This window comes from Melanostigma gelatinosum, assembly GCF_949748355.1.
Source record: "Melanostigma gelatinosum genome assembly, chromosome: 18".
Lineage (NCBI taxonomy): Eukaryota > Metazoa > Chordata > Actinopteri > Perciformes > Zoarcidae > Melanostigma > Melanostigma gelatinosum.
This window is the reverse complement of record NC_136651.1, coordinates 1763150-1789913: the sequence shown is the minus strand read 5'-3', so window position 1 is coordinate 1789913 and position 26764 is coordinate 1763150. Positions and strand designations below refer to the sequence as shown.

Here is a 26764-nt window from a genome sequence, read left to right as displayed (position 1 = left end):
GTTTCCTCTCCTTTCCTCTCCCCTCTTGTTTCCTCTCCTCTCTGGTTTCCTCTCCTTTCCTCTCCTCTCTTGTTTCCTCTCCTCTCTTGTTTCCTCTCCTCTCTGGTTTCCTCTCCTTTCCTCTCCCCTCTTGTTTCCTCTCCTCTCTTGTTTCCTCTCCTCTCTCCTTTCCTCTCCTCTCTTGTTTCCTCTCCTGTCTTGTTTCCTCTCCTTTCCTCTCCTCTCTTGTTTCCTCTCCTTTCCTCTCCTCTCTTGTTTCCTCTCCTCTCTTGTTTCCTCTCCTCTCTTGTTTCCTCTCCTCTCTTGTTTCCTCTCCTTTCCTCTCCTCTCTTGTTTCCTCTCTTGTTTCCTCTCCTCTCTTGTTTCCTCTCCTCTCTTGTTTTCTCTCCTCTCTTGTTTCCTCTCTTGTTTCCTCTCCTCTCTTGTTTCCTCTCCTCTCTGGTTTCCTCTCCTTTCCTCTCCTCTCTTGTTTCCTCTCTTGTTTCCTCTCCTCTCTTGTTTCCTCTCCTCTCTTGTTTCCTCTCCTCTCTTGTTTTCTCTCCTCTCTTGTTTCCTCTCCTCTCTTGTTTCCTCTCCTCTCTTGTTTCCTCTCCTTTCCTCTCCTCTCTGGTTTCCTCTCCTTTCCTCTCCCCTCTTGTTTCCTCTCCTCTCTTGTTTCCTCTCTTGTTTCCTCTCCCCTCTTGTTTCCTCTCCTCTCTCCTTTCCTCTCCTCTCTTGTTTCCTCTCCTCTCTTGTTTCCTCTCCTTTCCTCTCCTCTCTTGTTTCCTCTCCTCTCTTGTTTCCTCTCCTCTCTTGTTTCCTCTCCTCTCTTGTTTCCTCTCCTTTCCTCTCCTCTCTTGTTTCCTCTCTTGTTTCCTCTCCTCTCTTGTTTCCTCTCCTCTCTTGTTTTCTCTCCTCTCTTGTTTCCTCTCTTGTTTCCTCTCCTCTCTTGTTTCCTCTCCTCTCTGGTTTCCTCTCCTTTCCTCTCCTCTCTTGTTTCCTCTCTTGTTTCCTCTCCTCTCTTGTTTCCTCTCCTCTCTTGTTTCCTCTCCTCTCTTGTTTCCTCTCCTCTCTTGTTTTCTCTCCTCTCTTGTTTCCTCTCTTGTTTCCTCTCCTCTCTTGTTTCCTCTCCTTTCCTCTCCTCTCTTGTTTCCTCTCTTGTTTCCTCTCCTCTCTGGTTTCCTCTCCTTTCCTCTCCCCTCTTGTTTCCTCTCCTCTCTTCTTTCCTCTCCTCTCTTGTTTCCTCTCTTGTTTCCTCTCCCCTCTTGTTTCCTCTCCTCTCTCCTTTCCTCTCCTCTCTTGTTTCCTCTCTCCTTTCCTATCCTCTCTTGTTTCCTCTCCTCTCTTGTTTCCTCTCCTCTCTGGTTTCCTCTCCTTTCCTCTCCCCTCTCCTTTCCTCTCCTCTCTTGTTTCCTCTCTTGTTTCCTCTCCTCTCTGGTTTCCTCTCCTTTCCTCTCCCCTCTTGTTTCCTCTCCTCTCTGGTTTCCTCTCCTTTCCTCTCCTCTCTTGTTTCCTCTCCTCTCTTGTTTCCTCTCCTCTCTGGTTTCCTCTCCTTTCCTCTCCCCTCTTGTTTCCTCTCCTATCTTGTTTCCTCTCCTCTCTTGTTTCCTCTCCTTTCCTCTCCTCTCTTGTTTCCTCTCCTCTCTTGTTTCCTCTCCTTTCCTCTCCTCTCTTGTTTCCTCTCCTCTCTTGTTTCCTCTCCTTTCCTCTCCTCTCTTGTTTCCTCTCCTCTCTTGTTTCCTCTCCTCTCTTGTTTCCTCTCCTTTCCTCTCCTCTCTTGTTTCCTCTCTTGTTTCCTCTCCTCTCTTGTTTCCTCTCCTCTCTTGTTTTCTCTCCTCTCTTGTTTCCTCTCTTGTTTCCTCTCCTCTCTTGTTTCCTCTCCTCTCTGGTTTCCTCTCCTCTCTTGTTTCCTCTCTTGTTTCCTCTCCTCTCTTGTTTCCTCTCCTCTCTTGTTTCCTCTCCTCTCTTGTTTCCTCTCCTCTCTTGTTTTCTCTCCTCTCTTGTTTCCTCTCTTGTTTCCTCTCCTCTCTTGTTTCCTCTCCTCTCTTGTTTCCTCTCCTTTCCTCTCCTCTCTGGTTTCCTCTCCTTTCCTCTCCCCTCTTGTTTCCTCTCCTCTCTTGTTTCCTCTCTTGTTTCCTCTCCCCTCTTGTTTCCTCTCCTCTCTCCTTTCCTCTCCTCTCTTGTTTCCTCTCCTTTCCTCTCCTCTCTTGTTTCCTCTCCTCTCTTGTTTCCTCTCCTCTCTGGTTTCCTCTCCTTTCCTCTCCTCTCTTGTTTCCTCTCCTCTCTTGTTTCCTCTCCTCTCTTGTTTCCTCTCCTCTCTGGTTTCCTCTCCTTTCCTCTCCCCTCTTGTTTCCTCTCCTCTCTTGTTTCCTCTCTTGTTTCCTCTCCTCTCTGGTTTCCTCTCCTTTCCTCTCCTCTCTTGTTTCCTCTCTTGTTTCCTCTCCTCTCTTGTTTCCTCTCCTTTCCTCTCCTCTCTTGTTTCCTCTCTTGTTTCCTCTCCTCTCTGGTTTCCTCTCCTTTCCTCTCCTCTCTTGTTTCCTCTCTTGTTTCCTCTCCTCTCTTGTTTCCTCTCCTCTCTGGTTTCCTCTCCTCTCTGGTTTCCTCTCCTTTCCTCTCCTCTCTTGTTTCCTCTCCTCTCTTGTTTTCTCTCCTCTCTTGTTTCCTCTCTTGTTTCCTCTCCTCTCTTGTTTCCTCTCCTCTCTGGTTTCCTCTCCTTTCCTCTCCTCTCTTGTTTCCTCTCTTGTTTCCTCTCCTCTCTTGTTTCCTCTCCTCTCTTGTTTCCTCTCCTCTCTTGTTTCCTCTCCTCTCTTGTTTCCTCTCCTCTCTCGTTTCCTCTCCTCTCTTGTTTCCTCTCTTGTTTCCTCTCCTCTCTAGTTTCCTCTCCTTTCCTCTCCTCTCTGGTTTCCTCTCTTGTTTCCTCTCCTCTCTTGTTTCCTCTCCTTTCCTCTCCTCTCTTGTTTCCTCTCTGGTTTCCTCTCCTTTCCTCTCCTCTCTTGTTTCCTCTCCTCTCTTGTTTCCTCTCTTGTTTCCTCTCCTCTCTTGTTTCCTCTCCTCTCTTGTTTCCTCTCCTTTCCTCTCCTCTCTTGTTTCCTCTCTGGTTTCCTCTCCTTTCCTCTCCTCTCTTGTTTCCTCTCCTCTCTTGTTTCCTCTCTTGTTTCCTCTCCTCTCTTGTTTCCTCTCCTCTCTGGTTTCCCCTCTTGTTTCCTCTCCTCTCTGGTTTCCTCTCCTTTCCTCTCCTCTCTGTTGACTGGTGTTGTGATGGGACCATCTTCAGCTTCACTGTTCATGAATCCTCTTCCAGTCTGACTGAACGCAGTATTTGTATTTATTGCTGAATCGTCACAGAATGTACCAGCGACATGAAGGTGGAGAGAAGCTCCGGATCTGTTCTCCTCCTGTAATCTCGCTCCAACACCCCGTCATCAGATGTCACCTGACTTTTACACGCCTCTAATCTTCATCCGTCGGGGGGGAATCCCAGCGTCCTGCAGGATATGTGCAGCGAGCTCCTCGGAGGAGGAGGAGCTCCTGAGTGAGCAGCGTTCAGGAGGATATTACAGCCAATCTGCGTAATCCTCTTAGAGCGAGACCCCGATCAACCAGGTCTCCCTCTCCTCCTCCTCTTCCTCACGTTGCCGTGCTTCCTACATCTCCCCCACAGAGCTTATGGGTCTTAAAGCGTTGCATCTAGTGTCGTCTCGTTGCGTTTTTACAGTTGTTTTTGTGCTGCTGACTGCAGCAGCACTGTGTCTGCACTAAAAGCAGACGTCCACTAAGCGCCTCACACATCAATGTGTTTTGATGAAGCAGAACATTCTGTGAGGATGTGTGCATCAATGCATTCCTCAAGCCAAACTGAATGAATCATTGTTCTCTTAGGTTGCTCACTGATCTATAATATGCCAGTTATTCATTTTAATGAATTGCTTTTTCATTTTTCTTTCATTATTCTTTAGTTCAGTGGGCTTTTGTTTCTTTGAAACTCAACATGCTTTTTATTTGCCCGTGTTTGTGTGAGCTGCTCTGTATTTACACTCAGCCGTCATTGATTATTACAATCATAACATTCATTTATACAGCAATTACCTTTCTGAAGCTTCAAGTCGATGATGCTTCACAGATGCATGTGTGATGAAATGTTGACTTAATGCTTAAAGTATGGACGCCCTAGATGCAAAGCATTGTGGGAAATTATGTTTCCGTTGCCACGTTTTACGACTGTCGAGCAGACTAAAGTTATTTAAATGCTTTAAGAGTAAGAACTCTGTTTTCATTGTTACGGACAACAAGTCCCATGAAAAGACCAACATGTGCACGTTGACTGTCACTTTGGTTCCTACTGAAGTCACGAGTCTTCAAAAAGACGTCTCAAATAAAAACAATCTTTTAAATATTTGATAAAAGTCTGAGTGATCCCTGAAACAGCAGCTCACACTCGTGTTCATCACACCAGCAGGAGGAACAGACGTTTGTTGGGGACTACTTTCAGCGGTGGATGAATCACATCTGGGGCTCAGTCCTCTGGTGTTCACGGCTCATCGCGTGTTTTTAGTGCAGTGTTGGTCTTTTCATCACATTTATTGACGATATTAAGATAAATATCAACAGACTGATCCTGAACAGAACAACAGACTCACAGTTCACCCTTTGAATCAGACCGACGTCTCCTCTGTCCTCTCCTCTGTCCTCTGTCCTCTCCTCTGTCCTCTCCTCTGTCCTCTGTCCTCTCTTTACTGTAGAAACATGTTTTCATTCACTGTTATAAAGGTCTCAGGTTCAAGGGTTTCCTTAAAATGGCAAATTTAGACCAGAATTGATGTTCCGGAACAGATTCCGGTTCACTTCTATCTGCTCATCCACACAGAGGACACCGTCAGCCTCAGCACCAGAAACAGAGAGACTGATGGGCTGGAGACCTGAGACATGTCTCAATCAATCAATCAATCAATCAATCAATCAATCAATCAATCAAACTTTGTCCGTACAGCACCTTTCACACAGGTTAGTGCAGTTCAAAGTGCTTCACAGAGAACAATGTGGAAACAACAGAAAAGAAAAAAGCAATTTAAACAATTTGAGACAAATGCATGTGAGACACTAAAATTAGGGAAAATATCATCAAATCGATTTGTTTATGAATTAATTTCTATATTACTGTTTTTATTTCAGGCTGTAAAGTAGACGATGTGTAATCTGATCCTGTTATCTTCTTCTTTTCTCTGATTCTGACCTTTAGTCACACTGAGATAACTTAATGAAGCCGTTTACATGACGGCTGCAATTATCACAGCTTTGCCTCAAATCTGCTTCTCATCAAGTTGTTAGCGTGGAAACACAATCACTGGAGGAGGGAAGACGAAGGCTGCCTTCAACCGCAGACACACACGCACGCACACACACGCACACACACGCACGCACACACACATACACATACACGTACACACGCACGCACGCGCGCGCACGCACGCACGCACGCACGCACACACACACGTACGCACGCACACACACACACACATACACGTACACACGCACGCACGCGCGCGCACACACACACGCACGCACACACACACACACACATGCATAAAGAGTGTGTCACCTGCAACGATCTCTGTCTTCCTCTTCGTCGTGCTCTCTTGTGTCCCGAGCTTCTTCTTGAACTCGTATTCTGAACTTGTGGAGACTTTGTAAACGGGTTGTTGAGCGTTGGGACCAGAAGCAGCTGTGAGGCTCCACTGGGACACGAGTCTCTGCATCGCTGCACGCTGACCATCCAGAGCAGCACATTATTATTACACTGTTTTAATCATTTACTGCTCTGCACTCGTATCTCACATGGACATGTTGTCTTTGCTTGCTGGTTATTTATATCCTGGTGCATCATTTTGGGAATTGAACCATGTTCCTGACTTAATGTTGGATGAACTCACCTCGGAGGAGGAGGAGGAGGAGGAGGAGGAGGAGGAGCTGCTGGGTGCTGAGCTCTCCTCCTCCCTCCGGAGACACAACATTTAGTTGCCGAATTACTATTTATTTATTTATTTATTTATTAATTCACTGTGACTTCAACACTAATTACTCAGCTCAAACCCATAATTAGAACAATAAAATACTTTTCTCTTCTTCCCTCCATCTCAGGCATCATCCACCAGATGAAGGGGGAGTATGAGACGGCGCTGAAGCTCCACAAAGCCCACCTGTCCTTCGCCCAGGAGCTGAGTGATTACGCTGCCCAGGGTCGGGCCTACGGCAACATGGGCAACGCTCATCACGCGCTCGGCATCTACGACCAGGCCGTCCGCTACCACCGCCAGGAGCTGCAGATCTCTCTGGAGGTGAACCTCAAGAAGCCACGAGGAGCTACGCTGGCGTGGGACAAACACCAGCGTCACGTCTCTTTTATGTCTGTCCTTCTCAGGTGAACGACCGTCCGTCCCAGGCCTCCACGCATGGGAACCTGGCCGTGGCCTACCAGGCGCTGGGCGCCCACGACCGAGCCCTGCAGCACTACCTCCACCATCTCGCCATCGCACGGGAGCTCCGGGACACCCAGAGCGAAGCCAGAGCACTAGGCAAGAAGAAGCCGGAGCACTCGAGGACAGAAGAGAGGGGATTTATTCATTTTCATATTTTCCTCTTTTGCAGCAAACTTGGGCAACTTCCACAGCTGGAGAGGCGAATACGCTCAGGCCTTGCCGTACTACCAGCAGTACCTGGCTCTGGCTCCGGGTCTGCAGGACCTGGAGGGAGAAGGGAAGGTTTGCCACAACCTCGGCTACGCTCACTACTGCCTCGGACAGTACCGGGACGCCGTCAGGTCAGAGACCCAATCCATCTCATGTTGTTTCTTTTCACAGAGCAAACTGACTCTTTTAAATGCAGTGAGATTCCAAAGTTTAAAAAGATGTCAAATGTTTCTTACAAGACATCTTAAATATTTCCATTTGATTAAATGTTGCAGCCATGAAACAAACAGAGTGTTGGGCCTTGATTCAGGCGGAAACGTGAAGCCAGAGCTTCATGTGTTAAAGCTGCATTCTCTCTAGTGTCCACCAGGGGGCGACTCCTCTGGTTGTATAGAAGTCTATAGAAAATGACTCTACTTCTCTCTTGATTTATTCCCTCAGTAAACATTGTAAACATGAGTTTATGTCTCAATCTCTAGTTTCAAGTCTTCTTCAATACAGCATGATGTTCATTTAGTACATTTTGCTCCATTTCGAGTCACACAGATGGATAGACGCGTTGCTTAAGACTGTTCTTCCAAATCTCTACCAGCATGTAAAATTCCCAACAAGGGAGGAAAACATCCTGGACTTAGTCTACACTTCACTTAAAGGAGCATACAAGGCCACCCCTCTCCCCCACATCGGACTCTCTGACCACCTCACTGTTATGCTAACGCCAGCATACAGGCCCAGAGTGAGAGTGAAAAAACCGGTTCGAAAAGAGATCACAGTGTGGCCGGAAGGATCAAGATCTGCTCTCAAGGACTGTCTCGCTACAACAGACTGGGACATGTTCAAACATGCAGCTACGTACAATAACAACATAGACAATGAGGAGCTCACAGACACTGTTCTTTCCTACATCCGGAAATGCACAGATGATGTAACCGCTAAAAAGACCATCACCACTAGGGCTAACAAGAAGCCTTGGCTGACAGGGGCCGTCCATCAGCTGCTGCGGGCCAGAGACAAAGCCTTCAATGCCGGAGATAGAATTGGCCTGAAAACAGCGAGAGCCAACCTGTCCCGGGGCATTAGAAAAGCAAAACAGGACTACTCTGAAAAAATCATCAACCACTTCAAGGACAGCAGAGACACACGCAGCCTGTGGCAGGGCATCCAGACCATAACGGACTACAAGCCTGCTTCACAGACCTGTGATGACAACATCTCTCTGCTGAACGACCTCAACAGCTTCTTCGCACGGTTTGAATCAACAAACACCACTAGCCCACAGAAAACCCCACCCTCCCCCCACGACCAGGCCCTGTGCCTGTCTGCTGCAAGTGTGAAAAGAGCACTCTCCACCATCAATCCCCGAAAAGCAACAGGCCCAGACAACATCCCAGGCCGCACACTAAGGGACTGCGCAGAGGAGCTAACAGATATCTTCACTGTTATCTTCAACACTTCTCTGAGTCAAGCTGCTGTCCCATCACACCTCAAAACCTCCATCATCATACCTGTACCCAAGAAACCGGCTCCATCCTGCTTCAATGACTATCGCCCCGTGGCACTGACCCCCATCATTATGAAGTGTTTTGAACGGCTAGTCATGGCCCACATCAAGTCCATCCTCCCCCCCACCATGGACCCCTCTCAGTTTGCATACAGAGCAAAACGTTCCACAGAGGACGCAATCTGCTCTGCTCTCCACCCAGCCCTCACCCACCTAGAAAAAGCAGACTCATATGTAAGAATACTTTTCATAGACTTCAGCTCAGCATTTAATACCATAATCCCACAACAACTCATCTGCAAACTGGACCAGCTGGGGTTCAACACCCCACTGTGCAATTGGGTCCTGGACTTCCTTAGTGAGAGGCCACAAGCAGTACGTGTCGGCAACAACACCTCACGCAGCATCACCCTAAGCACTGGGGCCCCACAAGGCTGTGTGCTCAGCCCCCTGCTCTTCACCCTGCTGACTCACGACTGCGTACCTACATACAGCACCAATCACATGGTGAAGTTCGCAGACGACACCACTCTGGTTGGTCTCATCACCAAGAACAATGAGACCAACTATAGGAAGGAGGTCAACCTTCTGACCACGTGGTGCAGCGACAACAATCTCCTGCTGAATGTCACCAAAACTAAGGAGATTGTTGTTGACTTCAGGAAAGGCCACACTGTACACCTGCCACTGACCATCGATGGTGCTGCTGTGGAGCAAGTAGAAAGCACCAAATTCCTGGGGGTGCACATCAGTGACGACCTCTCCTGGGCCACCAACTGCGCATCACTGGTAAAGAGAGCCCAGCGGCGCCTCTACTTCCTCCGCAAGCTGAAGAGAGTAAAAGCCCCCACATCAGTGCTGAAATCATTTTACAGGGGCACCATTGAAAGCATCCTATCCAGCTGCATCACTGTGTGGGGTGGTAGCTGCACCCAACACAGCAGGAAAGCACTCCAACGCATTGTAAAGACAGCCGGACAGATCATCGGTGCCCCACTCTCCTCGTTACAGGAAATATACACCACCCGCCTCACCCGGAAAGCCATTCAAATTGCAAGCGACCCAAGTCACCCTGCACATACTCTGTTCAGCCTCCTACCCTCTGGAAGAAGGTACAGGAGCCTCCGCTGTCGCACCACCAGACTAAAGAACAGCTTCACCCACCAAGCTGTCAGGACACTGAACTCTCTCCCCTCACTCCCCCCAATCATATCCTCCAGCCTGACGGGAAGCTGAAGCTGACCCCCCCCCCCCCCCCCCCCAGTACAGAAGTATTGTAAATATGTATCCATATTTATATTTATATTATATTAATTGCCCACTTTCACTTTCATACACACACATTATTATATTAATTGCCCATTTTTCCCGTTCTATGTGTATTGAATGTTTTATTGTAGTACAGTATATGTTTTAACTAGGATATCTGTTTTTACCTAGCCTAGGAAGTGTTTTATGTTTTATGTGTCGCGCTTGCACTTTATGTTCCACCGTGGGAGAGTGGGAAACGTAATTTCGATTCCTTATATGTCCTGACATGCAAGAAATTGACAATAAAAGCTACTTTGACTTTGACTTTTGACTTTTGCTTTCATCCATTCCCCAGGTATTACGAGCAGGACCTGGCCTTGGCGAAGGACCTCCAAGACAAACTGGCCCAGGCTAAAGCCTACTGTAACCTGGGTCTGGCCCACAAAGCACTGGGGGAGCACAAGAAGGCAGAGGAGTGTCAGAGATACCTGCTCTCTCTAGCACAGGCCTTGGACAACACACAGGTCAACTGCTACGACTGCCACCACTGCTGTTGTGTTCAGCCGACACACACAGGAAGCGGTTGTTGATCACGTGGTTGTGTTTGTCAGCAGGCGATGTTCCGGGCCCTCGGGAACCTGGGCGACGTCTATGTGTGTCGGAGCGATCTTCCGGGAGCTCTGCGGTTCTACCAGCAGCAGTTGAGTCTGGCTCAGAAGGTCAGCGATCAGAAGATGGAGGCTGACGCCTACTCGGCTCTCGGATCAGTTCACAGGTAATGAAAAGTCGGCAGAGATTTTCAACCGTGTGTTGTTTTCTTCTTCTTCTTCTCTTATCGCTCTTTTGTCTCCCGTCAGGCTGCTCCGCCAGCTGGACGCGGCCTTGTCCTTCCACAGCCAGGAGCTGACCGTCCGCAAGGATCTGGGCGACCAGCAGGGGGAGTGCCGCGCCCTCGGCCACCTGGCGGCCGTCCACATGGCGCTGGGGGACTACGCTACCGCCTTCCAGTGTTACGAGGCCCAGCTGGGCCTGGCGCAGGGACTCAGGGATGCCCGCCTGGAGGCGCAGGTCCACGGGAACATGGGCATCACCAAGATGAACATGGGGGTGTTTGAGGAAGCGATCGGCTATTTTGAGCAGCAGCTGGCCATGCTGCAGCAGCTGAGCGGACCCGAGAGCATGCTGGACCGAGGCAGGGCCTACGGGAACCTGGCGGACTGCTACGACGCTCTGGGAGACCACGAGGAGGCCATTCAGTACTACGAGAAGTACCTGACGGTGGCTCAGAGTCTCAACCGTGTCCAGGACCAGGAGAAGGCCTACAGAGGACTCGGCAATGCTCACAGGTAAACGTAGGCAAACCGAAGGCAAGTCGCTCATTCGGTTTCTTTTTGAGAGTTTGATGAGAAGATCAAAAGCGCTCCCATGTTTGTGGACTGACGTTATGATGCTGTTCATGGTCTGTGTGACTCTAAATGGACCATAATGTACTAAATGAACATCATGATGTATTGAAGAAGACTTGAAACTAGAGATTGAGACATAAACTCATGTTTACAATGTTTACTGAGGGAATAAATCAAGAGAGAAGTAGAGTCATTTTCTCATGGTCTTCATGCTGTAACCAATGGGATTCAGCGCTCTGGACTTCATGCACAAAATCTGGAATGAGCTTTTCTTGCCTCAAGCGTACACGCATTTTAAATTCGTCGTGATAATAATGAAAATAATATTGTTTTTTCAATAACGGTAACGAGCAGCGGCGGCAATGGGAGTAGATGGAAGTATACGCTCCACATGTCTCTCCTGTGAAAGCACAGAGAGAAGAAGAAGAAGAAGAAGAACGCTGAATGATGGCGTTCCTCCGGCCGTCTGTTCCCGCTCTCTGGACTCATTGATCCCGCTGAGCGCCGCCTCTGCACTTCTACTCGCTCTCGGAGGATACTGAGCTGGTTTTACAGCCCGTAATCTAAATTATTCACCTATTTGCTTGCTTAAATTGCCCGCATGGGTCTCTGTGATAGAAAGCGAGCTTTGATAGTCGGTGAAGACGGTAATATGCATTTTTCAAACACGTGCTTTTATTGTTTGTAAGCTCAGACTAAATGATCTCGGCCTTTGTGCTTCCCGCCCCTCTCTTCAGATCCACGGGCAGCCTCCAGCAGGCGTTGGTGTGCTTTGAGAAGCGGCTGGTGGTCGCCCACGAGCTGGGCGGGGAAGGAGGGGGCACGGCTCAGGCGTACTGGGAGCTGGGCACCTTACACAGCCAGCTGGGCAACTACGAGCAGTCCCTCTCCTGCCTGGAGCACCAGCTGAACATCGCGCGCACGGCGGGGGTAAGGTCACCTGCAGCGCTTCCCTCTTTCAGCTGCCGAGTTGTCTCTTCTCACTTCTGAACACAACAAATGGTCTTTTTATTTGTGATGAAAAGTGCATTTATATGCACAGAAAGATGTCGTAATGCTGCATTGATTGTCAGGATGAATCCCTGGAGGCAGAGGCCAGCGATGCACTGGGAGGCGTTTACCAGCTGATGGCCGACAACGAGACAGCGCTCCAGGTTTGTGCAGATTCATAATCACACGTATTTACCAGCCGTCATTTTAAAGAACAGTTTGAGTGTTTTTTGCTTGTTCGCTTTGTTGCCGTGTTTGTGAGAAGATTGATGTCACTCATGTCTGTACACTAAAGCAGAAATCAGAATAAGATTTTATTGCCAAGTACGTGACGCAATAACAATAATGAACACTGCAATAGTAAAATACATCATGTAAAAATAGAAAATGTTAAAATTGACATTAAAATATGATGAACAAACAAACTAAGAGTATGTTTAAAACAAACTGTGATTGAAGTGTGAAGTGTCGGAGCGTTGGATCGTTAAATGAGAAGCTACAGCCAGCAGGCTTTAGCTTAGCTTAGCATAAAGACTAGAATCACTGGGGAAGGACTGGCCTGCATCTGTCCGACCGGCAGAGACTCGAGTTGTTTCTTACGGATGGTTGGTGGATTTTGCACCCTGTCTTTATGCTAAGCTAAGCTAAGCAGCTGTAGCTTCATGTTTGGTGTACAGACACAAGGGTGGTGTCGGTCTTCTCACCCGAGTGTCGGTGAGATGATGGTGATTCGGTGATCGGGCTCTCCTGCTGCAGTGGCACCAGAGGGCGTTGGACATCGCGGAGCAGACGGGCTGCGTGAGGAGCCAGGGTCGAGCCTACGGGAACCTCGGGCTCACCTACGAAGCTCTCGGGAAGTACGAGCGGGCCGTGGTCTTCCAGGAGCAGCACCTCAGCGTGGCGGCGCAGACCAACGACCTGATGGCTAAAACGCTGGCCTACGGGAGCCTGGGGAGGACACACCACGCTCTGCAGAACTACGCGCAGGCTGTGATGTACCTGCAGGAAGGTAAGGACGCGCTGCAGCACCGGCACGCCCCTCAACTCAGATTCAAGTCCACGATTGATTGATGGGTGGACATACATATTGTTATTGTTTTCTCTTACGTAAGCACACTTCATATTTAGTTTTACAGGAAGAAACGATGATAGAATTTCTTTTTTTTTTGCATGTTGAAAAGGTGCACAATCTGAGATCGTATGTGATCTTTAAGGGTTAAAAAGGTATTTTACATTTAATCACAACTTTAACCAGTAAAATAACAAACTATTCTCACTTTGGCAGAAAGGTTTGTGTTCACGGTGTTGTTTATAGAAAGTATTGGTATTCAGAGGCTTTCGATGATTAAATGTATTTTAAAGGGAACTGCAGGGATTATTTTAAAATGAGGTCATCAGAAAAACATGTAAATATAGAAGCTTTAAACTCAGTCATCCAGATAATCTGGCCTCTCGTTATGCTGTCATCATTGATTCATTTGATGAGATAACTGATTCTCATCGCTCTGATTATGGAATAATTATTTGTTAATATGAGAAAACAAGCCGTTAACTGTTATTTTCATTATTGGTAAATCTGCCAGTTATTTTATCGATTCATTGTTTAGACTGAAATATCAGAAAATAGTCAACACGGCCCAATAACATGAATTAACTGCCAACTAATTGATGAATTGACTCATAATTTCTGCTCTAACACAAATACTCACTCAGTCTGATCCACAGACGACGGTTTGTCCCTCGTGGATACATTTCAGTGCATATCATGCAGTGACATGAATGCACACTGATAGAAATGACACGTGAATGTGAAAGGAGCGTCCTCGTGTCCCATTGAACAAGAAGCGTTATGTAACAGCGTGTGTCTGACAGCGTGTCTGTTTCTGCCAGGAATCAATAAAGTCTGCGCTTGTGATGAACAACGAGTGACAGAAGTCTCCAATGATCCTGTTTGATTCAACTTCTCCTCTGACTTCTCTTTCAAACGCATCACGTCACTTGGAGTTGCTCAGAGAGACACAAACAACTGCAAACAACTGCAAGGAGACACAGAATGACCAGAAAGAGACACAAAACAACGACAACAACAGTCGAAACAACGATAAACGTTGTTCTTGCTCGTATGCAGCAGAGGAGGTGGGACTTCCCCATCCTCTCACAATGGAATCTCTTTTCGACACTTCAACATGCACACATGCAAAGTAAAGCTGAGACAAAGCTTCATTTAGGAGCTCCTTCAGGCCTCATCGGCCTGTAACTCACGGATCCTCTTCATTTTAATTGATCATTAACTCAACGAGCAGACGAGAACTCTGAGCTCAGAGTTGAAGTGAGGACGGCGCCGCTCCTCCAATTAACCTCCCCCACGAGAGAGAGAGAGAGACAGAGAGAGGGGGGGGGGAGAGAGAGAGAGAGAGAGAGAGAGAGAGGGGGGGGGAGAGAGAGAGAGAGAGAGAGAACACCGAAACAGAGCATCACAGGCCCAGAGAGAGAGGGGGGGGGGGAGAGAGAGAGAGGGGGGGGAGAGAGAGAGAGAGAAAGAGAGAGAGGGGGGGAGAGAGAGAGACCTGGAGAGAGAGACAGAGAGAGAGGGGAGAGAGAGAGAGTGTAAATCAAAACTCGATGTTTGATGAGATTCTGCTCAATCTCGAGAACTCTAATGAGAACTAATCACGACGCCTGTCTGAGATGAAACGTATCTCAGACAAACTGCAGAGCAGAGACATCTTTGGATTCCAGGCAGAGGAAGACAAGAAGGGAACAAGGAGAGAGGAGAGAGGAGAGAGCGGCAACTGTGAGGCTCCGGGGCCTCAAGTGTATGAGTGTCAGAGAGAGGATTCTTACATCAGCAGCATCTGATCTCCTCTCCCTCCTCCTCTCCCTCTCCCTCCTCCTCTCCCTCCTCCTCTCCCTCCTCCTCCTCCCCCTCTCCCTCCTCCTCTCCCTCCTCCTCCTCCTCCTCAGGTCTGCGTCTGTCAGAGCAGTTGGGTCGGAGAGAAGATGAAGCGAAGATTCGTCATCGCCTCGGTCTTTCTCTGTGGGCCGGAGGAAACCTGGAGGAGGCGCAGCACCAGGTGTGTGTGTGTGTGTGTGTGTGTGTGTGTGTGTGTGTGTGTGTGGGGGGGGGGGGGGGGGGGGGGGGCATATCTACAGTGGAATATAACTTTTAAAGTTTGAGGTATTTGTACTTAACTTGAGTATTCTGATTTCTTTCCATCTCAGAGGTAAATATTGTGCTTTTTATTCTACTACATCTCAGAGGCACTGAAGTGTCATTTTGCCATTCTGCATCATAAGTACTTTTACTTTTGAGTATATTTTAATGCTAATTCCGGAGCCCTACAGGTCCTAAAAGATTAGATTTATTTATTTTATGAACACAAGATATTAATTTGTACACACAAGTTTACATCGTGTGCAGCAAGATGTTCCAATATTTCTTGGGTTGCCGTCAGCAGCTCACCTTTCAGTATAACATGTAGGGCTTCATCACTGTTTGAAGTACATGATGACCTCATGATGACCTCATGATGACCTCATGGTGACCTCATGGTGACCTCATGGTGACCTCATGATGACCTCATGGTGACCTCATATATCAGTCCCAGCAGAGCTTCACTGACTGCAGCCCGAGGAGGTTTAATGAGCAGCATCACTGAAAACACCTGTGAGGTTAAATATAAGACAGATGTTCAAAAACGATTTACAATATTGTAAGAAAAACATAATGCAGCGAAAGACAATGCACATGAAATGTGTGCACTCTTCAGAGATGTTGCTACTTAACTCCAGATTTCAGGTATTAGTACTTTACTTGAATACTTCCATTTTATTCTACTTCTACTCTACAATTAGAAGATTTAGTCATGAAAAACACACACACACACATATTTACATACAAACTGTTCAATCATCAGTATTAATAATCCAATAAAATAGTATTACTCTCTGAAATTCAGCCTCATGAATAACGTTGCTTTTTAGGTCAAATCACATAATACTTATACACTGTTTTAAGACACAGGTATTAGTGTACTTTAATGTACTTTAGTGAGTACTTCTGTGTACAGTACAGCATGTGACGTGATCGAGTACCAATCTGTTGTGTTGTTGTTGTTTCTGAAGTTTGAGTCGATGAGTAAACTTCAGATTGTGTACTTGTACTGCCCTCCAGTGGTTGTTCATGTAACAGCAGGCTCTCCGCTTTGAAGTCATGACACTCGTCCAGCTTTGACGTCTGCAGTATGTCAGGTGACACGTACAGTGTGTGTGTGTGTGTGTGTGTATCGGTGTCAGTGTGTTTGTTTCTGTGTGTTCCAGTTGTACAGAGCGTCCGTGTTGTTCGAGGCCATTCGTCACGAGACGCAGCGCAGCAGCGACTGTAAGCTGTCTCTGTTCGACCTGCAGACCAGCTGCTACCAGGCCCTCCAGAGGGTCCTCGTCAGCCTCGGTGAACCCCCCCCCCCCGTTCAGTCCACAAACACCGATCACATTGTCCACTTTCCTTCACTGCACGACTCCAAGGAATTACATGGAAACCCGTTTTAATCCTGTGTAACTCGTTCACTGTGTCATAGTGAGTTATTAATAACTATATTAGGACTTTGCTGTCAAACAATGGAGAAATGATGGAACGTTGGGCTCCCTGCTGGATTTGAACCGGGGACCCTGCGGTTCATAGTCCACACCTGAACCAGGGCTTCTCCTGAAATAATAAAAATAACTTTATTGATACAGCATCCTAAAAACAAAGTGCTTTGACAGACAAAGCAGCAAAAACAAGGCAAGAAAACAACAGTGAGGCCCAACAAAGCAAAAGCAACTCCGAGTTAAATAAAACACATGAAAGATAAAAGTAATCGATACGATAAGAACCAAATGAGAAACAAAGTAAATCAATTGAAAATGTTGATGCACCCTGAAATGAATGTAATCTGTCATCTTCATGAAATTTGCTCACATATTTGGCAAGTTGGACGCAGTTTGTCTTCCTCATTACGCTGATACATCTGTTGTAAACAGCAGCCGACAGTTTGTGACATTCAAAACTTTGATCAACATTTCGTCTCCAGAATGAAAACAAGCTGAAGCTTGTTGCACCTCCTCCTCCCTCCTCCTCCCTCTCAACCTCCTCCTCCCTCCTCCTCCCTCCTCCTCCCTCCTCCTCCCTCTCAACCTCCTCCTCCCTCCTCCTCCCTCCTCCTCCCTCCTCCTCCCTCTCAACCTGCTCCTCATCCTTCGTCTTCTGTGTTGCGTTCCAGGCCGGCACGACGAGGCGCTGGCCATCGCGGAGCGAGGCCGGACGCGAGCCTTCGCCGACCTGCTGGTGGAACGGCAGAAAGGGGGTCAGCACGCCGCGACCTCCGACCCCTACGTCCCCGTCACCGTGGAGAACATCCTGGAGACGGTCAGCGGGCAGAGGGCCCTGGTGCTCTACTATTCTCTGGCTGGAGGTTTTCTGTACAGCTGGCTGATATCTCCAGGGACAGGTACGCACACACACACACACACACACACACACACACACACACACACACACACACACACACTGCAGCTTCTAACACCCTCTGTCTACTCAGGCGTTCGACTTTCAGCCTTCTTAACAACAGAGTTTGGAGCAGGTTTCCATCCAGACCGTGTTTTACAAACTGCACGACCTGATTTAAAAAATCCTTTTTCTAATTATTTGGCAGCAACAAACCACTCGTTGACTCATGATCTCCCTGAACAGGTATTGTGAAGTTCAACGAGGTGTATCTGGGAGAAGCCGGACTGGAGGAGTTCCAGGATGCTGGTGGTGGTGGGAGTCCACAGGGAGGAGGAGGAGGAGGAGGAGGAGGAGGAGGAGGAGGAGGAGGAGGAGGAGGAGGAGGAGGAGGAGGAGGTCCTCTGTCTCTGGATCAGTACATCGGCAACGCCAGGGAGGCTCTCGGGGTGGACAGCCATTACAGCAGGTTTTTACTTCTTCTCTCACAGTCGACTTTGGGAGGTGATTTAATTCTGTCATTAATTAACAAGTTGTCACACTCTTCCAAATAAATGATGGTTGAAGATGAACCCGGTGAACGGTAAAGATTTAATGTGTGAATGTTATATGGTAAAAGAAGAAGCACAGAGCGAATCCAACACGAGGTCTTTTCTTCGAGGTCAGCGTTTAAATGTGTCCATGATGTAGTTCATGAGATGCAGAACTTCTCACATCGTCAGAGTACTTTGATGTACTTGAGTACTTTGTGTTTGATGTAACTGAGTGCTTTACACAAGTACTGTACTACAAATATGAGGTACTTGAGTCTTTTCTTTTCGTGACACTTTCTACTTTTATTTCATTCATTTATCCGACGCCTTCAGTTCATTTTCAGAACCAGATGTTTGCATTTAAAACATACGAAGAGTTCATAGAACACGATGTTTTGTTTCAAAGGAGAAAAACAACGTTAAATATGAACAGAGCTGAAATAACTCGTCGATTGACAAATTCATTCGAAATTAAAGTCGAAAATAATCAGTGGATAAATCCGATAAGATGTCTGATGAAATGAAGCTGAACCTTTAAGTCGTGGTGGTGTTGCAGCTCTTACTGTCTTCACAGAGTTTGCTCCAGCAGCGAGACAGAAAGTGAAGCTGGAGATCTGTTGGAGCACTTTGAGGAGCTGACGTCGGCCGCCGACCCCACGGGATACCTCCGCATGGTGTCCCGGAATAACCTCTTCAACAGGTCGGACTTCGGCTTTTTACGTTTGATTTGGCAAAATATCTAAAAGACTGAATGGATGGATTGCATGGTATTTTGTACAAGCATTCATGTTCCCCAGAGGATGAACCCTACTTACTTTGGTGATCCTCTGACTCTTCCTCTCGATACACCTGACGTGTGTCTGACGTGTGTCTGTGTGTGTCTGTGTGTGTTTGATGTGTGTCTGTGTGTGTCTGGTGTGTGTCTGATGTGTGTCTGTGTGTGTGTCTGTGTGTGTGTGTGTGTGTGTGTGTGTGTGTGTCTGTGTGTGTCTGTGTGTGTCTGTGTGTGTCTGTGTGTGTGTGTGTGTGTCTGTGTGTGTGTGTCTGTGTGTGTGTCTGTGTGTGTGTGTGTGTGTGTGTGTGTGTCTGTGTGTGTCTGTGTGTGTCTGTGTGTGTCTGTGTGTGTGTGTGTGTCTGTGTGTGTGTGTGTGTGTCTGTGTGTGTCTGTGTGTGTATCTGTGTGTGTCTGTGTGTGTGTGTGTCTGTGTGTGTGTGTCTGTGTGTGTGTGTGTGTGTGTCTGTGTGTGTCTGTGTGTGTGTGTGTGTGTGTCTGTGTGTGTGTGTGTGTGTGTGTGTGTGTGTGTCTATGTGTGTGTCTGATGTGTGTGTGTGTGTCTGTGTGTGTGTCTGTGTGTGTCTGTGTGTGTCTGTGTGTGTGTGTCTGTGTGTGTGTGTCTGTGTGTGTGTGTGTGTGTGTGTGTGTTGAACAGAAGCTGTCGGAGTGTGACGAGTCTGTACAGCACCACGGTGTCTCCGGTGAAGGACGGCTTGTCGTCTCCACCGTACCGGCCGAGTACCATCAGCAAACCTCCTCTCAGAGCCCTTTATGACTTACTGATAGCGCCGATGGAAGGGGTGTGTATCATGTATATTATATATTATATATTATACACATATAGAGATATATACGTTATACATATCAGACTTCTTCTTCTACCTTTTTCTAACGGACTCTCTGTGTCCAGGGCCTGATGCACAGCAGTGGACCGGTGGGTCGACACAGACAGCTGGTGTTGGTGCTGGAGGGGGAGTTGTACCTCATCCCGTTCGCCTTGCTCAAAGGCAGCTCCTCCAACGAGTACCTGTACGAAAGGTTCAGCCTCATCTCGGTTCCTTCGTTAGGCAGCCTGGGGGCCACGATCAAGGTAGGAGGCTGTGTAAAGATCTTAGGTGAGTGGAACACTGATATGACGAGGATGTCTCAGCAACATTCAGACAATTATGTTTTTGTAATAACAGTTCTCCGAAAATGTATGTTTAAATATGCAAATGACGCATTCTTTTATTAAATATGTGCTTATTTTCATATATTTCCTGAACAGAAATCTGAACATTGGAAAAGCCAGGTTCATAATTCTTGTTTTATTTTGTTGACATATTGGAGTCAAAGGTTTTTACAGAGGATTTAGGATATATGTTTGATCAATCAAAACATATTGTCAACAGCAACAAAAAAAACAAAAGCTTTTCTCCATGTTTTACCAATCAAATGTAGAATGAATGAGGCTCTGATATCTGATGTGTGAACGAACCAAATAGAAGCATGTATCTGTATCTGCTCCCTGTGTTCTCATATATTAGAGCCATCCTCGCCGCGCTGGTCCCTTGCTGTGCTCAGATGGAGGCTCAGTGGCTGCGGTGGTCGGGGCTCCTCGCCTGCCCCCCTCTGTGATGGACCGCTGGCTGTGGGGCCCCTTGCCCTCAGCCCAAGACGAAGCTCTGTGGCTGGGGGAACAGATGGGATGCCACGCCCTGACCGGCGCCAGCGCCACCAAGGAGCGCGTGCTCGCGGCTCTGAGTCAGGCGGAGTGCGTCCACTTTGCGACTCACGTGTCGTGGAAGCTCGCCGCCTTGGTGCTCGCCCCCAGCCAGGAGCACGCCGCGGGGGAGGGGGCCGCCGGGCGACCCAGGGACAGGTCACCGTGCGGGGGGTCGGGGGGAAAGATCAAGGGCTCGCTCCAGAAGAGCCACAGCAGCCCGGAGAGTCTCAGAGGGGCGGATGAAACCAGCGAGGACGGGGGAAGTGTGTGTGACGTGGAGAGTGTGTGTGACAGTCCGCCGCTTCACGACTTCCTCCTCACTGCTGCTGACATCCTGGACCTGTGCTTGACCGTCAAACTGGTGGTTCTGAGGTGATTATACACGGATTCAACGTTCCTCCAAAGCCCTGCGAGGCTGCAGCTGACCTCTGACCCCTTCCCCTCAGGTTGTACCCGGAGTCCAGCAGCAGGGCGACGGCTGACGGCGTGGTGGGTCTGACCCGAGCCTTCCTGGCCGCGGGGGTCCAGTGTGTGTGCGTCTCTCTGTGGCCCGTGCCCATGGCGGCCTCCAAACTCTTCACGCACAGCTTCTACGCGGCGCTCCTCAACGGGACCAAAGCCAGCGCGGCTCTGACCGACGCCATGAAGACGCTGCAGAGCAGCAAGCACTTCTCACACCCGTCCAACTGGGCCGGTGAGCGGAAACACCGGCACGCGCTGACACGGAAATCTGGGGTTGTTGTTCATAACAAGCGACTCATACTCAACTTCATATGTCATATGTTTATGAAGCATCCGCTGCTTTATGGTCCGTTTGACTCTAAATGGACGAAATTCATTGTTTTTTATTCTATTTTTTGAATTTGTATTTTTTGCGTTTTCTCAGGCTACATGCTGGTCGGCAGCGACGTGAAGCTGAACAGCCCGATGTCTCTGGTTGGACAGGCCCTGGCTGAGATCCTGCAGCACCCAGAGAGAGCGAGGGACGCCCTCAGAGTCCTGCTGCACCTGGTGAGACCCCCTCGCACTGTTCACACCGGCACCGCTCATTCAGAACTGTTGTGATGTTTGGACTGTTGAAACAGAACAGATATTGTGGGAGGTGTCTCTTATTGTCTGCTTCCTCGAGCAAAGAATCAAGAACATTTTAAAATGCCACTTTATATCAAAAAGGTTTCCAAACATGCCGCAGAATAAAGCATCATTACACTATAAGGAGTACAATGAACCTGTGATACCTGCTCGTGAGGACCAGCACGGTTGATCTGTTGATTGGCGATGAGACGGCCGGTCGCTGAAGTGTTTGATCTCTTTGTCTCTGCAGGTTGAGAAGTCTCTGCAGCGCATCCAGAGCAGCCCGTGTAACCCGATGTACACGTCCCAGCAGAGCGTCGAGAACAAGGTCTGCTCGTCGCTCCCTCCGTCCCTTCGTCTTTATTGGACGTCAGCCTCTGTATCCCCCCCCCACTAATGTCCTCTGCCCTCTGAAGGTTGGCGGCGTCCCCGGGTGGCAGGCGCTCCTGTCCGCGGTGGGTTTCCGGTTGGACTTCTCCGGCAGCGGCGCTGGTCTCCCCGCGGCGGTCTTCTTCCCCACCTCAGACCCCGGGGATCGGCTGCAGCAGTGCAGCACCACTCTGCAGTCTCTGCTCGGTGAGACGAGTCCCTCCACGATCCAGACTTCATGAAGCATGCGCCTCCAAAAATAGTTCTAAACATGCAAAAACACGTGATGAAGAAGACGTGAAACTTCTGCTGGTCTCCTCAGGTCTCACTCCTCCGGCTCTGCAGGCTCTCTGTAAACTGGTCACAGTGTCCGAGGCCGGAGAACCGCTGATTCATAAGGTACCGTGTTGTGTTCTAGTGGCACAGTTACTCATTCATACCAGTGGTGGAAGAAGTACTCTGATGCTGTACTTAAGTACAAGTACCAATACAACAGCGTAGAACACTCCATGACACGTAAAGTCCTGAGTGGTGATGTAAAGTTACTGTGAGGAACTTGCTGCCCGTCTCACCGTGCATCTGACGTGAGACGTCCTCCATCACCCGTGCACGGCCTCAGTGTGCAGTGACTCAAACCCAGTTTACGCTGGAATGAACCGCTAAAGTTGTGTTTCCTCTTCTCTCATACGCCTCCTCACGAAGGCGGTTAGGAGCATGGTGGGAACGGTAAGTGTTTCAGACACAGTGTGGCACCGGTCAGAGGGTTTCATTGTTATTTTTAAAGATGTGGGCGCTACAACCAAAGGAAGAGACAAACTCACTGAAGCATCTCATAATAACAGCGATGATGTGTGCGTTCCCCTCCGAAGCTTCACCAGGTGTTGGTCCAGTTGCAGTCGGGCGACAAAGACCAGGACTTTTCTCTGGCTCCCATTCAAGTGTCCATCAGCGTGCAGCTCTGGAGGCTTCCGGGCTGCCACGAGTTCCTGGCGGCGCTCGGTGAGTCCTCCACAGATTAAACCGAGTTTCACTCTTATTTTGAAAGGGAAACTTGGTGAGTAGGTAACAATACCTTTATGATGAGTGTTATGAATGGAAGCATATTGCTGCTTGGGATGAGAATATATATATCTATTCTATTTATGTCTTTATATTTCCATCTGAACAGTAGCGTTAGAGGTGTGACTCAGCATGAAATGGAAGGTGCAGTACTTTGTACATCCCGTCTCTCTCAGGCTTCGATCTCTGTGAGGTGGGTCAGGAGGAGGTCCTGCTGAAGACCGGGAAGCAGGCCAGCAGGCGCATCATGCACTTCGCCCTCCAGTCTCTTCTGGCGCTCTTTGGTGAGAATAATAACTTTATGTTCCTGTTTTTTAATACTTAATCTCCCAGACGTTCTCCTAAATTCACCAAAAGCTACCATTGGATAATGCCTCATTTGCATATTTAAACGTACGATTTCAGAAAACTTGTAATACAAAAAACAATTGTCTTAATCTCAGTAATCAGCTGGAGAAGTTTCATGGTGAGATCTATGGGTTCATGTTTTGACCCTATTCACCTCTAACCCTCCTCTCAGACTCCACAGAGCTTCCCAAGCGGCTGAGCATGGACAGCTCCTCGTCCCTGGAGTCTCTGTCCTCCTCCCAGTCCGCCTCCCAGCCTCACTCCTTACCCCTCTCCTTCGGGTGCTACCCGCCTCAGCCCTCCTCCTTCTTGCCCCCCGTCTGCCCGGACAACCTCTCCTGCGACGCCATCTCCGTCTACAGCCTCAGCTCGCTCGCCTCCTCCCTCAGCTTCCTGTCGCGACCCGAGCCCGCCGGCAGCAACATCATCAGCCAGCGCTCCCACCAGCACCAGCAGGAGCCGGAGAGGCCTCGCGGCGGGGCAACGGGCCTCTACGCCTCGCACCGCCACTCGAGCGGCCTGTCGAGAGGTCGGCTGACCAATCACGGAGGAGGAGGAGGGGGAGAGGAAGAGGAGTACGAGGGGTTCTCCATTGTAAGCAGCGAGCCGCTCGGGCGAGGGAGGAGGGAGTGTGACACGCTGCCTCTGCCTGCGGGCCACCGACACGGCAGAGGCGGAGCCGGGAGAGGGTCGGCCGGGGGTCACGGGTACCCGGTTATGATCTCCTCCAAGGGAAGCATCAGCACGCCGACCTCTCCGATCAAAGCTCCGCCGCCGCCGCTGAAAGTCCACACCGGCCCCAAACCCAAAGACATGTAAGTCTGTTGTTATTATGAGAAGGAAAGAGACTCTCTGACGTTTCCTCTTGTACATGCAGCACTTCAAGTTCTTTACTTTAATCTGCACAACCATTACAGAGGAGGCGTCGCCATGAAAACCTCCCCATCGCTCCTGCAACGCTTATTAAATATGAATGCAAAGAAGAATCACAAGTAGAAATGAGAATCTAAGACATAAAATAGTGCAGAAGTTCAAATACAGGGTCAAATACAATATATATAAAATATAGAATAAAATGAAGCAGGCTGACAGCAGGTTGTTTATCGTTGGCACCAAAATACCAATTTTTAAAGGCAGAAAATAACCGTGACCCCTGAACTCCTCATCCATCACAGCTGTGTATCTCTGATATTTTACACACTTCATCGAGTGATGATGAAACTGTTGTGGCAGATATGTGATCGTGTTTTAAGCTCTTTTGCAGCTCTTGTTCAGAAACAGTAAAACAGAAAATATGAAATTTACAATAAAATACAGTCAACAAACAAATAAAAGTACGTTAAAACAAGTGTATTATTACAGTATCACGCGTATATTAAAAGAGAAAAGAGCTCCTAGTTTAATATCTGTATCTTATTAAGTCTTTTTTATCGATAAGAACCATAAAAATCATATTTTCCTGAAGCTGCCAGTGAAGTTACAGGAAATAACTAACTCTTCTTGTGGACCCCTGAGATACCTCCTCATGTATCTGTCTCTTATTATCTCTCTGATATTTTACATATCAAGTGAGAATGAAAGAGTTGTGACAGCTGTGTCACAGCATTAGAAGCTAATGTGCAGCTCTTGTTCTTGTTGTATTTGCAGCGCTGCTCCTCAGAGCACGGGGAAAGGGAAGGCGAGCAGCTCGGAGTCGGACCAGTCCAGCACGGAGACGGACAGCACGGTGAAGTCCCAGGAGGAGAGGACGGGGCCCGTGGGACAGCTGGACCCGCAGGAACTGGCCCAGAAGATCCTGGAGGAGACCCAGAGCCACATGCAAGCCGTGGAGAGCCTGCAGAGGGCCAACAGCGTCAGGGGGACGCCGCCGTCGACTCCTCCCACCCCGACTTTGACTCCCGCCGGAGGAGCGCGAGGCTTTCGGCCCTCGGAGAGCAGCGCGTTCAGCCGGCCGCCCAGCAGAGCCGGCCCGAAGCTCTCCACATCAACGCCTCCCCCGACTCGACCGAAGCCTCCGTCGCGCTCCTCGTCTCTGCAGAGGATCAGCAGCCCGGCTCCCTCCTCTCCCTCTTTGTCTCTCCCCGCCGTGTCCCCAGATGTGCACGTGCAGCTGAGACTGAGGTACCCCACCTCGCCGTACGCCACCCACATCTCGCCCTCACACTCTCCGGCCGACAGCGCCCCGTCGCCGGCCCTCTCCTACTCCTCCGCGGGATCCGTCTCCGCCTCCTCCTCCAGCCCCGCAAACACCCCCGAACTCACCCGGTCCAAGCGGGACAGTAAAGTCCAGGCCGTGCATGACTTAAAGACCTTCTGGGCCAACACCGCGGGCCAGAAACACGAGCTGCCCTGCAACGCCAGCTTACTCCGAGGTGGCAGTAATAAAAAGATGAGCACGGTGCAGAAGGACGTTTTGGGTTTGCTTAATCTCTCACCAAGACACGAGTCTGTCAGCAAAAACGCAGACGGATCGGAGAGCCACAGAGGTCCCCAAACACTGGAGGCCAGACCTCCTCCAGCTAAAGGAGGCGTCAAGCTCCCCTCTGGGAACGGATACAAGTTCCTCTCGCCTGGACATTTCTTTCCTTCCTCCAAATGTTGAGTCTTCTGTGTCTTTCTCTGTGTTTGTACTTTGACAGAGGCTGTCCATTTGTCAGCTAAATACCACAACAATACCTGTTGATTTAAAAAAGAAAAGTACCGTTTCGTACGGACTGAGTTCACACATCGCTACTTTGTTTTGGTGAAGGGATGTTTTGAATGTGATGACTGTGCCTTCATTCTGGAGAGAGCTGGAAGGACCAGAGAGACTTGTTGAGGCTTTAATCTTTGTTTTCGTGACTCGAGAGCACGAGTCTTCGAGTCTTCGAGTCTCCATGATGTGTCCTCACAGTCTGCTGACTGAGAACGTTTCCTGTCCACCTGGCTGCTCGCTATGCGTTTGTGTGAGTCGACCTGAATTTGATTTATCGTGTAGTAATTATTGTTCAACGTCACGATTGTCGTCGTTTATTTTGTAAAGTAAGCCGTGTTTTCCAGTCCTTATTACACATTTTATACAAAGACAATTAAAAGACGAGAGGAAAACATTTTGATATTTTTTATGGAGATTTGATTGTCACGTGTGATTGTCAGCATGGTGCCTCTTGCTGTTGACCGTCAGACTGACTTTATAATGTACAATTTTGCATCGGTGCCAGACTCCTATTTAGAAATATCTGAAGACGTGGACTAATAAAAATGTTCCTTTCCTTGTTTTGTTTTCATAATCAATTCTCTTTCCACTCACGATAAACACGAAACAGAAAATCTTTGATTCGATCTTAGAAGTAGTAATATTTACCTAAATTCTAATAACAAGAGCTATGATTGACAATGTGTGCCGGGTTGTGCATGGACCCAATTGCAGCACACAGGATTCCAGGAACTGTTGGCTTTTACTGTAAACTCAACAGGTACAGAGTGTGACAGCAAAATCTCTGCAGAGCAGCAGAAGGAACCCGAGTCAGGAACAGAAGGCTGGTGAGTTTACCGGCAGTCAGGCGGGACGCGTAGATCAGAGGCAGGAAGGGTCGACAACAGGAAATCAGTCCGGCATAAAGAGCT

The 26764-nt window shown here is 48.6% G+C and overlaps 1 protein-coding gene across 1 annotated transcript in view; it reads left to right on the top strand.

Annotated features, from left to right (window-relative positions):
- Positions 1-26412, top strand: part of ttc28 (tetratricopeptide repeat domain 28) — an 82004-nt gene extending 55592 nt beyond the window's left edge. Inside the window, exons 9-34 of the mRNA XM_079289553.1 lie at positions 6115-6311; positions 6395-6548; positions 6622-6793; positions 9770-9938; positions 10029-10189; positions 10272-10760; positions 11558-11750; positions 11894-11974; positions 12567-12819; positions 14775-14884; positions 16131-16260; positions 17072-17299; positions 17542-17764; positions 18403-18528; positions 19259-19403; positions 19514-19693; positions 20130-20680; positions 20755-21002; positions 21195-21319; positions 21633-21710; positions 21799-21958; positions 22074-22150; positions 22621-22750; positions 22987-23094; positions 23331-23973; positions 24806-26412. Of these exons, the coding sequence (XP_079145679.1) occupies positions 6115-6311; positions 6395-6548; positions 6622-6793; positions 9770-9938; positions 10029-10189; positions 10272-10760; positions 11558-11750; positions 11894-11974; positions 12567-12819; positions 14775-14884; positions 16131-16260; positions 17072-17299; positions 17542-17764; positions 18403-18528; positions 19259-19403; positions 19514-19693; positions 20130-20680; positions 20755-21002; positions 21195-21319; positions 21633-21710; positions 21799-21958; positions 22074-22150; positions 22621-22750; positions 22987-23094; positions 23331-23973; positions 24806-25760 (6086 nt within the window). The 3' untranslated portion in view covers positions 25761-26412. The remainder of the gene's footprint in view (positions 1-6114; positions 6312-6394; positions 6549-6621; positions 6794-9769; positions 9939-10028; positions 10190-10271; positions 10761-11557; positions 11751-11893; positions 11975-12566; positions 12820-14774; positions 14885-16130; positions 16261-17071; positions 17300-17541; positions 17765-18402; positions 18529-19258; positions 19404-19513; positions 19694-20129; positions 20681-20754; positions 21003-21194; positions 21320-21632; positions 21711-21798; positions 21959-22073; positions 22151-22620; positions 22751-22986; positions 23095-23330; positions 23974-24805) is intronic.
- Positions 26413-26764: the final 352 nt, after the last annotated feature.